Here is a 13934-nt window from a genome sequence, read left to right on the forward strand (position 1 = left end):
CTTTTTTTTTTTTTTTTTATTAGTAATAAGGCTCTGTAACCAAATCCTTCCCTTAAAGAATAAAGTATTCGTATTTTGAATTTGCTCTTTATTCTTCAAAGTGCTTGTGTTTTTGTTGATGATGTGACTGTACTTGAAGTTTTGAAGTTTCAAGTTGCCTACGTACCTTTGGTTGAGGAGGGATCAAGTCATGACATAGTTCAAATGAGTGATGGTTTTGATGATGATTTTGCCGGACACAGTTTATGCTCTTGCGGGCCAGGAGCGTGGTGCATTTACTTTAGGGATAGTAACGCTTCAAGAATCTACCATTGATGGGGCCGATCTTCAGCCCATCTTCTATCATGATTAAGTAGACGCCGTTGGTGTAGACCTCTTGTATTACGTATGGTCCATCCCACTTTGATGTGAACTTGCTTTTTATCTTATGAATTGTGATGATAGGCATACGCAATGCGAGGACGAGATCTCCAGTTTAGAAGGACCTTGGGTGGACCTTCTTGTTGAATGCCTTGGATAGCCATGCTTGGTAGCATTCCAAGTGTTGTTAAGCTTCGAGCTTTCTTTCATCTAGCGCTTCCAGCTCTTGAAGGCGCAACTGTGCATTTTCTTCATCAGTCAAGCCTTCTTGTATAGCAATCCTTAGCGAGGGGATTTGACTTTTGAGCGGTAGAATAGCTTCCACGCCATATACAAGAAAATAAGGCATAGCTTGGGTGGGAGTCCTATATGTAGTCCTATATGCCCAAAGTGCTTCGCTTATTCTTTCGTGCTAGTCTTTCTTTGTTATGCCAATCACTTTTTTCAAGAGGTTGCACAATGTCTTGTTAAATGTTTCTGCAAGACTGTTAGCCGGAGCATGATACATGGAAGATTTGTGCTGTTTGAACTTGTATTTCTCGTAAAGCTCGTCTATGAGTCGGTTGGAGAATTGCTTTCCGTTGTCAGTGATAATGTAGCAAGGTACACCATATCGGTGGATGATATGTTGTTTGATGAAACAGACAACTGTTTCCTTCTTGACTTCTCTCAAAGGTATGGCTTCAGCCCACTTGGAAAAGTAATCTGTCACAGCTAGGATGTAAGCTTCTCCTATAGATGACTTTGGCGTAATTTGTCCTACAACATCCAATCCTCATGCGTCGAATGGCCATGAAGCAGCTGTAAGGTGTAATGGTTGAGGCGGTTGATGTATGAAGTTGGCGTGGAATTGGCAGGCTTGACACATTTTGGCGTGTTCCAGGTAATCCTTCACCATGCTTGGCCAGTAGTAACCCATTCTTTTAAGCTGGAAATGTAGCTTTGGTCCAGACTGATGCGCTCTACACACACTTGAGTGTGCCTCTTCCATGGCTTGATTGGCTTCTTCCTCGACTAGACATCTTAGAAGTATCCCTTCAAAAGAGCATTGGTAGAGTATTACTTTTTAGTAAAGGAAGCGGGGTGCTCGTTAACCTATTTTGGAGCAGTGTCTAGGATCATCTGGAAGCTTTTCGTGCTCCAAGTAGTCGATCAGCAACTGTCTCCACTCTTCAGCGTCGACTGGAAGTACTGAGATGACATTTGTATCATCTAATAGCATTTCAGTAACGAGTAGGATCACCCATATTTGGCAAACTGGCATGTCTGCAGCTTCATCTTTTCCTAGTGTCATACTCTAGGCTAGATTGGCGAGAGCGTCTGCCATTTGATTTTCCTTTCTTAGCACATGTTCTAGTGTCACGGCCTCGAACTTTTGTAGCAGTTGAGTTGCCAGCCGGAAGTATGGGACGAGATCATCTTTCCTTACCTCATATTCAGTTAAGAGTTGATTAATTATGAGCTTGGAGTTGCCATATACCTCAAGAGCTGTGATGTCTATGTTAATCACCATTTGGAGCCCGATGATCAGCACTTGGTACTCAGCGACACTGTTGGAGCATAACTTACTCAGTTGGAAGGAGTAAGGTAGTATTGCCTTTGCGGCGACATGAATACTACTCCTGCCCCCCACTCCGTTTGCTTGTGCGGATCCATCGAAGAACATCGTTCATGTCAGGAAATGTTGATGTAGAACACCTCTCCGTCGGGCAAGTCATCTAAGATTTTCCAATCGTCTGGGATCGGATGATCGGCGAGGAAGTCTGCTAGTGCTTGTCTCTTGATGGCTTTAGTTGGGATGTAGATGATCTCATATTGATTGAGAAGCAACGCCCATTTAGCTAATTGCCCTGTCAAAGCTGGTTTGGACATGACGTATTTGACCGGGTCAGTTTTAGCAACCAAGTGGATGGTGTAAGCATGCATGTAATGTCTAAGCTTCTGAATGGCGAACACCAAGGCGAGGCACATCTTTTCTATTAAGGATTAGTTCAACTCAGTGCTGGTGAGAGTTTGACTGAGGTACTAAAACGCTCATTCTTTCTGGGATTTATTCTCTTGCACCAAGAGTGCTCCAACTGAATTTTCCTGAGCGGCTATGTACAATATGAGCGGCTTCCCGGGCACAGGCGTTCTCAGGACAGGTGGACTTGATAAATATTTTTTTATGCTTTCAAAAGCATTGCCGCATGCTTCGTCCCATACGAACGGAACATCCTTCTTCATGAGTCGGTTAAACGGTTGACAACGCCTTGCAAGGTTGGAGATGAAGCATCTGATGAAAGCTAGCCGTCCTTGTAGACTTTTCAGCTCGTGCAGGTTTCTTGGCTCAGGCATGTTTTGAATGGCCTTGATCTTTGATTAGTCTACTTCAATGCCACGGTGATTGACAATGAAGCCGAGGAACTTTCCAGAGGTGGCGCCAAATGCACTTTAACGGGTTCATCTTGAGGTTGTATTTTCGCAACCTTTCGAACACTATTCGCAAATTCTTCAAGTGATATGATCTTTTCTTTATCTTGACCACCACATCGTCTACGTAACATTCTACGTTCTTGTGTAGCATGTCATTAAAGATTTTCTGCATTGCGCGTTGATAAGTAGGTTGGGCGTTCTTTAGACCAAAGGGCATCACCTTGTAGCAATAAATACCTTTTGGGGTGCGGAAGGCTGTTATTTCCTCGTCTTCGAGAACCATGCGAATTTGATTGTATCCAGAAGAGCCATCCATGAATGACAGTGCCTTGTGGCCGGTGATTGCGTCCACTATGATTTCGATGATTGGCAAAGGGAAGTCGTCCTTCGGGCAAGCATCGTTGAGGTCCCAAAAGTCTATGTAAACACGTATTTATCCAGATTTCTTAACAATGACGATGTTGGAGATCCACTTGGGGTATTGCACTTCTCGAATGAAGCCTACTTCGATTAACTTGTCAATCTCGACCTCAATTTGTGGGATGAGCTCGGATCGATAACGCCTTTGAGTTTGCTTTATCGGTCGCGTTCCAGGCTTGACTGCAAGACGATGCACATCAATGATAGGGTCAAGGCCGGGCATTTCCTTGTATGTCTAGGCAAAGACGTCTTTGTACTCTAATAGCAGTTGGTAGTACTCGCCTACCTAGTCTGCACTTAGCAGCGCACTTACGAAGATAGGTTTGGGCTTCTCACTTGTGCCTAAGTTGAGTTCCTTGAGATCATCAACCGTGGCTTGCCCCCCATCTTCGAGCTGTGGTGGTGTAGTAGTGACATCTTCCTCGAGGACTTCGTCTTCTTTGCCTTCTTGGATCGTGATGTGGAAAACATCTTGAACCTCCTCTTCACTGCTGTTCTCTCGAGCTTGTTGGCATGACGATTATCTAGTGTGGATGATGGTGCGCATTTTTACTTTCAATGGTCCATTTGTGTTAACCTCCAAGATTGCTTGGCACTTCATCCTTGAAGGAATAAAGCTTCGAATGTTATTTTTTTCTGCCAAACCATCGAGCTTTTTTTTTTTTGGCGTTGTCTTTCTCTTTCCGGAAAGCTTCTTGGTTTCTTCAAGTCTTTCCAAAACCGACCGTCGTGGAAGAGAGCTAGCAGTATTGCTTTGTTTCTTAGGCTTTAACAACCTTTTGAAAACAGAGCTTTGGGATGTTGGTGTATTAAGCCTCTTGAAGACGGAGGTTTGGTCTTGACCACCAATGCGATTATGTGCTGAAATTCTGGGTCTTGAACTATTTATCCTATTGAAGACTGACGTCCGATGGGTGGGTTTAGGCTTATCTTGATCTTGTTCAATGGTCACGCTAATTTGTTGAGCGCTAGCGTTCTTTGCTTTGCTTGAAATCTTCATGGATGCTTTCGGTGTGAAGCCAAGCCCAGCTTTGTTGTTGTTAACTCCATAACCATGCTCCTTCAACTTTTTTTAAGTCTCGGTGAGGTTACGTTCTTTGTCATTGACGATGTTTGCAACCTTCTTTCCAGGATTTAAAGAGGAAGCGAAGTTGTACCTAACCTTCGACATGAGTTTGTAGGCATTTGGAACAAAACCTTATTCGGTCCTCGTGGTTGGGAGAAAGCTTGGTTTTACCCATTTGGTAGAGCTTTTATGAAGCCTTGTGGTGGTCTTGCAACCTTAGCATCGCTTAGTTGTGTTAGAGGCAAAATTGCATTTGTTTTGAGCAATTTTACATCACCCTTGTGCCGCTGTGTCTCGGCTTTACTTGCTCCAGTTTCGAATGGCGATTGACCATTCTTTCTTCTTAATATCAGGATATATCGAAATATGGGCGTGTTTGGTCCTTTTGAAGGCGTCCTACTCCCTTTGGTCATTGTAGGTTTAGAGGGCTCGTCATTGTTTTTGCTTGAAGATGGCACGGCTTGCCCTTCTTGCTTCTTGGGCATGGCTTGCCACTCCTGTTTTTTAGGTGCTGCTTTGCCCATGGATTTGATCTCTTTTGGAAGAGCTTCGAGCATTATTTCTTGATCCATGTAGAACTTGGCATCTGCAAAGTGTGATTCGGCTTCGGTGAATGGCTTGGTATCACCTTGTAACACCTTTACTCCTTCCCGGTAGAATTTTAAGCATTGGTGGAGGGTAGATGGCACTACTCCATTTTCATGGATCCAAGGCCTTCCTAGGAGCAAGCTGTAGGAGGTTCTTGCATCAATTACGCGGAATATCGTGCTTGATTTGAGTTCATCAATGATCATTTCTACTCGGATCATGCCTATCGCCCTTTGTCCTCCTTGGTTAAAACCCTAGATCAGTAGACAGCTTAGGTACAGTTCATCTACCTTGATGCCGATTGTGGTCATTGTTGACTTTGGCATAATGTTTATGGCCAACCCACCATCTACAAGCATGTGGTTAACTTTGTGCTCCCTTACGTACCCCGAGACAAAGAGATGACGGTTGTGAGGTTTTAATCCCAGCAGTAAATCTTCGTCAGTGAAATTGATTACATCATGGGTGGCATAACATGTGGCACATTCACATGGCTGAAGCTTCAAGCCTTCGTCGTTGCTTTCTTTTACTTCATGGTCGTCAAGACTTGCCAAGACCGCTGCTAGTGCTCTTTGCATCTTCTTTGGCAATCGTAGCGCTTCTTCGATGCTAAAGTGCGTTAGCAGACCTTCTTTGGGTGTGAGGGTCTTTTCTTCCTCGATGGCGGTGGCTTTGCCTTTTGAGGGTTCTTCCATTTCCACTTCGACCATATGACATGCAGTGGTAGTGCACTGTTGGAAGAAGTCCTCCGGGAAATACTTATGCAATGAGATGAGAATGTGTGGCTTTTGCTCCATAAGTTCCCCAACATATGTTGGCTTAGCAGCTCTTATATTTCTTTTAGGCTTCCTATTGTTATGGCGGTGGTATTTTCTCCCTTGCTCCCCCTTTGGCCTTGTGGCTTGTGGTCTTGGCTTCCTTATCTTTTTGTAGGTCACCAATGTCCATCCTTCATCATCATCAACATGTGCATCTTGGTCACTTGCCCCCAGTGAGGATCGTGCAGAAGGTGCCGTGCAGCTTAAGCATTGACGGGAATGGTCAAATGTCACTTAGAGAGGCATAGGATCAAACGATCCAAATGTAATCGTAGTGGTATGCGTTGCGGCCGTGTCTTCAAGGTCGAGCTCAATTTACCCTTGTTGTGCTAGCTTTATGATGAGCTCTTTAAGGATGAAGCATTTGCCAATAGGATAACTCACAATAGGATGGTACTTGCAGTACCTAGGATCGTTTATGCGATTTATCTCTTTAGGACGCTTGCATTTGGGTAGCTCGATCACCTTCTTTTCCAGTAGGTCGTCCAACATTGCAGCCATGTCAGAGTCAGGAAAAGGGTACGTCTTTTGCTCCAGTTCCCTCAAGGTGCTTTTGTACCTGTCTTAGGTGCAAGAAGGCTCACCTTTCTTTATCTCCTTTGCTTTGTTCTTAGAGGAGATCTTGATGGACGCAGTGTTGATGGTGAAAGCTTCATTGGCAAGCTTCTTACCAGTTTTGTCCACATTTGGGGCGAACACCTTATCTTTCTTAAACTCAATGATCAGCTCATTTTTCCCGTGATTGGCGATACTCAGCTTCATGTCATGGGCACGAACAGTTTGACGAGGTAGTCTCCCTCCATCCCAGCATTGTTGCAAGTTTCAATGAAATGGGAGACATGTTGCTTTGGGTTCTTTTCCCATCAAACTGCATGAATTTTGGCGGTTGATAACCTTTCGGCATCTTCAAGGCATCAATCTTCTTGGAGTAAGGCTTCGAGTACAACATGAAGGTGTGTGAGCTCCCTTCATATTGTGCCTTGATGGTGTCGATGATCATCTCCTGCAGCTGATGGATAGAAAGAGATCCCATAAGTGTTGCCACTTGGTCTGGCTCATGCTCTTCTTCGACTTTATCCACCGGAGGCTCCTCTTCTTCATTGGCTCCTTTCTTTAGTGGATTAACCTTTAGGTCAAGTTTCTTGTCATCCTGCGTCTCCAATCGGTTGACGAGTGCAGCGATTTGCAAGTCTTTTTCTTCCAACATCCGTGTTAGCCTTGCTATCTTTTCATTCATTCGAGCCAACTGCTCATCGATTGAAATTGCTCCGGTGCTTATGACTTGCATGGCTGAGTTGTCGCTTAAGTCGACATCAGAAGGCATGGACTTGGAGTACTTCCTTGGGCTTTCCTCCCTTAGCGCCCTTAGCAAGGCCAGGGTGATCATAGGCTCGTGTCTCGGGTTATGATGTAGAGGTGGAAGAGGTGGCAGAAAGAGCTCTTGCCTTGCTTCGGGTTGTGATACCCGAAATATCACCACTTGTGGCGAGGATGTTTTTGTTCTTCACTTTGATTGCGGGAACAGCTTGATCCTTTCTTGATGCCATTTGCACTTTTTGTGGATTTGAGGATAGAGATGAAAGGTAGAGATGGTCCCACCGGGCGTGCCAAATTTGTAAACATGAAAATTCATCAAACAAGAACACGTGTACAAAATATATTTTGTAGTGATTTTGGGGTTACAATCTCTTCTACGAATTTAGCCTCTGATTCTATCTTCGTAACATGTAGATATATGAATAAACTATTGATCCAAATGGTCGTTGGGGCTTGGTCTAGGGATGAACAGTTATGCGGATTTATTGATGTTGTTGATCCAAAAGGTCGTTGGGGCCTGATCTTAGGATGAACGGTTGATGAACGGATCTTCAAGGGGTTTTGGGCTTGATCTTGAAGAACGGGTGTTTGTTGATCCAAAGGGCCGTCGGGGCTTGATCTTGGGATGAATGGTTGATGAACGGATCTTCAAGGGCTTTTGGGCTTGATCTTGAAGAACAGGTGTACGAATTTGTTGGTGTTGTTGATCCAAAGGGTCGTCGGGGCTTGATCTGAGGATGAACGGATAATGAACGATGAACACTTTCTTCAAGGGCCATCAGGGCTTGATCTTGAGTTGGTGGAAGTTCTTCAAGGGCCGTCGGGGCTTGATCTTGAAAGAGGATTTAAGGAAGAACGAAGAGGGCTTTCTTGATCCTTTGGGATTTGCTTGAGAGTTTTAGAGTTTTAAAGCTTCGAGGTTTTGGTGTAATATGAATTGGTTGATTTTGGATCTTTGATACCTTGATGGAGAAGCCTATTTATAGGCTTTGAGAATGAATCACCACCACAAATTTTCTTGGTGAAGTAAGTGGATAATGTAGGTGAAGTGAATGGAGGTTGTAGGTGAAGTGAGTGGAGGTTGTAGGTGAAGTAAGTGGATGTTGTAGGTGAAATGAGTGTAGGTTGTAAGTGAAGTAAGTGGATGTTGTAGGTGAAGTAAGTGGATGATGTAGGTGAAATGAGTGGAGGTTGTAGGTGAAGTAAGTGAATGATGTAGGTGAAATGAGTGGAGGTTGTTGGTGAAGTGAGGGAATGATATAGGTGAAATAAGTCGAGGTTGTAATTTTAATGCATTGGTCAACATTTATTTTACCGAAATTTCGATGTCTACACCAACATCTCTGTGAGGATGTGAAACCCCACATCTTCAGTGGGATCCACAGACTCGATCAGCGTGTCCGAATGAAGTTAGGAGGCGGACTCATGAAGCACCGACTGACCTTTCTCCACCATAGTTGCCTGTGAAAAAAAAACATGGATTATTAATAGAAAACAATTTGAAATAATTAGTATAAATCTTTAATGCATAAGAAATTACTTACATGAAGGGGTTGGTCAATTCATCCCCAGGCCGAATATAAACGTCAGCAAAGTCGTCGATCTCCGGGAATTTTGAACCCGCCTTAAATAGAAAAAGATAAGGAAAACGTTAGTACGAAAAAAAAAAAATTATTAAAGACATTTTAAAATTGGAAATGAAAGCTGTAATATATACCTTCCGTCAAGCCTCCATCCTATATGAGAAAGGTCTCGAACCCGAATGGTGGAGAAGAGTCTTCTTCCCCCGATTAAACTTGTTCCCCTTCGCCTTCTTCTGTTATACACAAAATATACGTATTACTTGTAATATTTAAAGAACATTAAAAATATTTCATAATAAACATTAGTAAAAATTTAAAAAGTAAAATGCACCACATAGCCCGACTCCTAGAAATGACCGCAGAGCCAAACCCAACTATCTTGTCGGACTTGGAGCACATTCGGGCAATCCTCCTCGAGAGCGACCTGCAAATCATCAAACATCTCGAAATACTGGTGCAGGTCACTTTTCCACTGCTTGTAGCGTTCGGAGAAAAGCCGATTAAGGTACGCCACCATGTCCTCGTTGATGTCATCGAAATTGTAGTTGTCTGTAAGGTAACAAATATTACGAAAGTATTAGTAATAAATGACATTAAAAAAATATAAATATATAAATTTTACTTGAAAAGCATTCAAAAGGTTACATCACCTACTGCCAACTGATTGCACACCGTGTTCTTCACCTCATTCGGCACCACCTTCTAAGACTTCCACCACATAAGGCAAAAGGTCCGAACAACGTGCCCAATGTCGTTAGTGCTGCCCGATGTTGCCCATCGTATTCGATTGTGATACGACCATTGGTCACCCAGGTGACCTTCCCCGTCTTCAATTGCTGACAAGGTTCCATAGTGTTTTTCTTGGCTACAAAGAAATGAAAAATTAATGGTAACCCAAAACTAATAACAAATCCTATTAAAATTTCGGCATAACCTTCCTATAATTAAAACATTTCCCAAAACCCTGAACATAACATAAACAATATACGTATCCAACACAATGATCACAACAGTTTAATAATAAGTTCGAAATAATGAAAACAATAAACAATATAGATATAATAACTTTTTAATCCTTAAATGCCATAACTTAACAAACTGAACCTAAAATAACAAAACTAAGTTAACATGGGAATGAAGGAGTAAATTAGGAGAGTATACCTAGCTGTGTAGCTGAGACATCAGTTGTGGATCCCGATGGCGTCATCTGGTCAAGAGTGCAGGGGCGTCGGTAAGCATGTTGGGCACTAACAGGTAGCGCCACTGAAGAAGTCGAAGATGCCGGGGCATATGGCACTGGGTCAACCAGATTCACTGGCGTATGGTCCATCTTTGCCAGAGCAGTGGTGGCAGTAGTAGCTATAGTCATCGGACGAGGTGTAGAAGTCATCGCCTTCTAGGTTTTAATAAGCTATGACATCTACAAAATTGGAAATAAATTTGTTAGATTACAAAGATTTAAATTACCGTACACATGCATAATAATTTCTACTTAAATTTAAAATGAAATTTAAAAAGCCTAATTCTAAATCCAATTCAAGTTTGGCAGAAACAAAACTTAAAACTGATCTACTATACACAAACTAATAAATGTCAGATAGGAAAGCAGCAAAGAACACATTCATATCATGTGATGTGGGTATGATATATATAAAATCACAGTAGATTTGTTCACTTGCAAAGATAAAATCACATTCTGCTTGGTGATATATAAATATAAATATATATATGTATATGTATATGTATATGTTTGACAACCTCACAAACAATCCTATTTTCACAGTGCACAATAAAATCAACCAAAATCCAAACATATACATAAGTTTCAAAAAATCCAAAAATGACAACCCCAATTTAGAATTAAAAAACCCCCAAATTTAAGAACCCTAATTCTATTGGATTTTTTGATAAAATTAAGCATCCTAAACCTAATCCCCACTGCCCTAATTCTAAGCCCTAACTTAAAATCAAGAACCCTAATTCTAACCCCAATTTTAAGAACCCTTATTCTAACCCCTAATTGAAGAACCCTAATTCTAAACCACTGCCCTAATTGAAGACACCAACTTTCTCTGACACACCACGACTGGAGTCGAGGCATGTTGGCCGTTACGTGAGGGTGACGTAGCCAAGTTCGCAACAGAAGTGATAATCATAAGAAAATGTGAATAAATAAAAACCAAAACTAAACTTATTTATCTAGAGATAATATATATGTGTGCGAAAGTGATCAAGTATATGATACACACATATCAGAGCATAGGTAACACGAAAGTGCAGTCGAACTAACTAAACACTAATTATACAAACTGGGAGAGGATCCCTACAATATTTAATGGAATGTCAGAACCATCGAGTAGTCATCGTGAGCCACCAAAGATAAGCAGCTACCTAGAACCTGGAGGGGTGCAAAACAGAAGGGTCAGTGGGCAAAAACAAGGCGTTTGAAAACGTATTTATCTTTATGAACATAATAACCCTTTTCCGTAAAACCCGTATAGTTTTCAGAAAATACTACTACGTAGGTATGAAAACCAATGCATAAGACTAGCGAAAACTGAGATATGCCATGTTATAATATTTCAGCACTAAAGGATGTAAACCAGATGTGCAACTAATATAAAATAGTGTGCCAGTTGGAGTCACCTTGCGTGACCTCTAAGACTGGATCTATAGCTTATCAATCTAGTCTAGCACACCAGTCAGAGTCGCCTAGTGTGACCTGTACGACAGGCTGGTATAAATATGTATGCTCAAGTGCTACGATCACGTGAAGGCTGTGCGATAAATCGCAGGTCACATATGAGTCAGAACCACCTATTATGGTTCGTACGACAGGCTAGCACTAGACTTAGATCCAAGGTGAGCGTGCGGTGCCTGTGAAGGCTGGCCCTGGCCTCGATGGGAGCACTAATACCGAGGTGCAACCATGATGAGCTCTAAATAAATGTATGCATACCAATGCAATACAATCCATTCAATCACATAATACTCACCAAAAGCTTACCTAAGTCTTCTCAGCATCACACAATACAATTCACAAATGTAACAATGCAATATTTAAAATGTAACTTATTTACGATATGGCAAGCAAAGCATAATGCCATATAAAAATATTTCTGGAAACCGTATATGCATATATATATATATATATATATATATATATATAACAAATGCCCACTCACTAGTAAGTAGCAGGATCGTAGCCCCCTAGCTTCGCTTGTCTACGCTCGTCCTCGAGGTACGTCTCACTTATATGCGATACAACTATTTTTACGTTAATTAATTAGCACATATACGAAATCCATAAATAACTCCTCATAGTTTGCTCAAATGTAAGGTTTGAATATACCAACGTCATCTACTTGATGATACAAACCCACACAATTTTTTAGAAAAATTTGTGGACACCAGACGCGCCCTCACGAGCTAGCCACTGATGGAAACCCTAATGACGTTAGGAATATCCCGTCAAAATAGGCGGAACATTCTATTAAATGGTAACGGCGTTACCTAACGTTGTTAGAATATTCCGTTAAAATTAATGGAATATACCTTCTTCTTCTCCGGTCACCCGTTGGTCTCCGCCGACCACCGTTTGCACTCGCCGGTTTTTGGAATTTCAAAGCTTTATATCTACTTCATTTCTCAACCAAAATCCATGAAATTTATATGAATTTGAAGGTCTCAAAGAGTAGAACACATTCATACCTATTCGAAGTCCAAAATACAACGAAAAATGATCGGACAAGTCTTCACCAATATATCTACAGTCTCACTCCTTTGAATAGGTAAAATTAATAAAGATTAATTAAAAATTTAATCCCACAAAACTCCACCATTACCAAAAAGGGCATAGCAAGTAGGCAAAGGTACATATACAAAAATCCCACATGCAATTTGAAGAAAATACCTTCAAATTCGTATACAAAAATCTTGTACAAAACAAATTTAGTAGTTTTAGTTTGAATTCTCAATTCAAAGTTACATATACAAAATCAAATCACTTACTTGATAGGAATAGATCAATGAAGGGAGAGGAAATGGAGGAGAAGAGAGATAAAATATTTGTATGATGAATTTAAGAGCAAGGGAGGGATTGGAGAAGGATTTGAAGAGAGATTGGGGAGGGGGTAGCTGCTGCAACTGGGTTTGCAGTTTCTGCCTCCCAAACTAATTAAGTGATGTGGAAAAAGTTGTTGACTTTGCACAACGAAAACTGACGTCGCGCAAAATTGTTTTGCACGATGAATGTGTGCATTCGTTGCGCAAAATTGTTTTGCACGAAAGAGATGCACCTTGTCGCGCAAAGTTGTTTTGCGCGATGAAGGTGTGCATTCATTGCGCAAAATTGTTTTCCGCGATGGAGATGCACCTCGTCGCGCAAAATTGTTTTGCGCCACAAATGCACACCTTCATCGCACAATGTTAGGAAAAAAAAGCAGTTGAAGCCTTTGTTTGGCACCAAAAACTTATGCAACGCATATACCGCGTTGTGCAAATAGTCTTTGCGCGATAGTGAAACAAGACGTTGCGCAAAGGATGTTTGCGCAATGAGGCATGTGTGTCGCACAAGCTTTTGGCACCAAACCAAGATTTTTACCGCTTTTTTCCAACATTGTGTGACGGCAATCTTCGTTGTGCAAAATTCCGTTGTGCAAAATGTCTTTGTGTGATGTTTTGTTGTCACTGTTGCGCAAACATACTTTGCGAAATGAAATTTGCACCATCGCGCAAATTGCCGTTGCACAAGTATGTTTTTATACTAGTGCAGGTAACCTCATTTTTTTTTTCTCAAGTGGCTAAAGGTTTGTTATTGAGACAGGGTCCTGTTCACAGTTAGAATAATTTTCATGTATGGTTGAATTGGGGTCTTGTTAAGAATGGGATCAAGTTTGAGAATCCGCTTTGATATCATGTCAATATTTAAGAGTCGGACTAACGATTCACTACTAATCATATTAATTTTGTCCCAACTTAAGTACTTATATAATTGAACATGTATTAATTTTTTTCATCCCAAAAGACCTAAGTATAATTAGTTGCCGGTTCGGATTCCATTCGTTAACAAATATTGTGTTGGTGTGCATAAAGATAAGGTTGAGATGCCTAGTAGGCCTGAATTGTTGGGCATGATTGGTAGCGGTCCAATCCCATGTTTGGGATAAAAAGAGTTGGGCCTTATTGAGTGGAATTGGATCAACTTAAACAATGCAATAGGAATGTTTCGTATTTTGAACCACACACCCAACTGGACTACATTTCATGCCATACTGGACTATCATTAAACCAATAAAAGTATCCTGCTACTTTTTAATCCTAATATTATAGTGCATAAAAAAATAGATCATACAATACGCGCACGGT

The 13934-nt window shown here is 41.4% G+C and overlaps 1 protein-coding gene across 1 annotated transcript; it reads right to left on the bottom strand.

The window, feature by feature from the left end:
• Window positions 1-1135: 1135 nt before the first annotated feature.
• Window positions 1136-1654, bottom strand: LOC137710105 (uncharacterized). Its single transcript, XM_068449061.1, has 2 exons — window positions 1456-1654; window positions 1136-1374 (listed from the first exon to the last, which is right to left on the bottom strand). The coding sequence occupies exons 1-2, from the start codon at window positions 1652-1654 to the stop codon at window positions 1136-1138; spliced, it is 438 nt and encodes a 145-aa protein (XP_068305162.1).
• Window positions 1655-13934: the final 12280 nt, after the last annotated feature.

The sequence above is a fragment of the Pyrus communis genome, chromosome 12 (assembly GCF_963583255.1).
Source record: "Pyrus communis chromosome 12, drPyrComm1.1, whole genome shotgun sequence".
Lineage (NCBI taxonomy): Eukaryota > Viridiplantae > Streptophyta > Magnoliopsida > Rosales > Rosaceae > Pyrus > Pyrus communis.

Excerpts from the sequence above, each read along its gene's own strand:
- LOC137710105 (XM_068449061.1), bottom strand. The coding sequence starts at position 1,654 with ATGACACTAGGAAAAGATGAAGCTGCAGACATGCCAGTTTGCCAAATA. Across the intron at positions 1,375-1,455 it reads TAGACACTGCTCCAAAATAG|TCGAGGAAGAAGCCAATCAA; the intron begins GTTAACGAGCAC and ends TAAGATGTCTAG.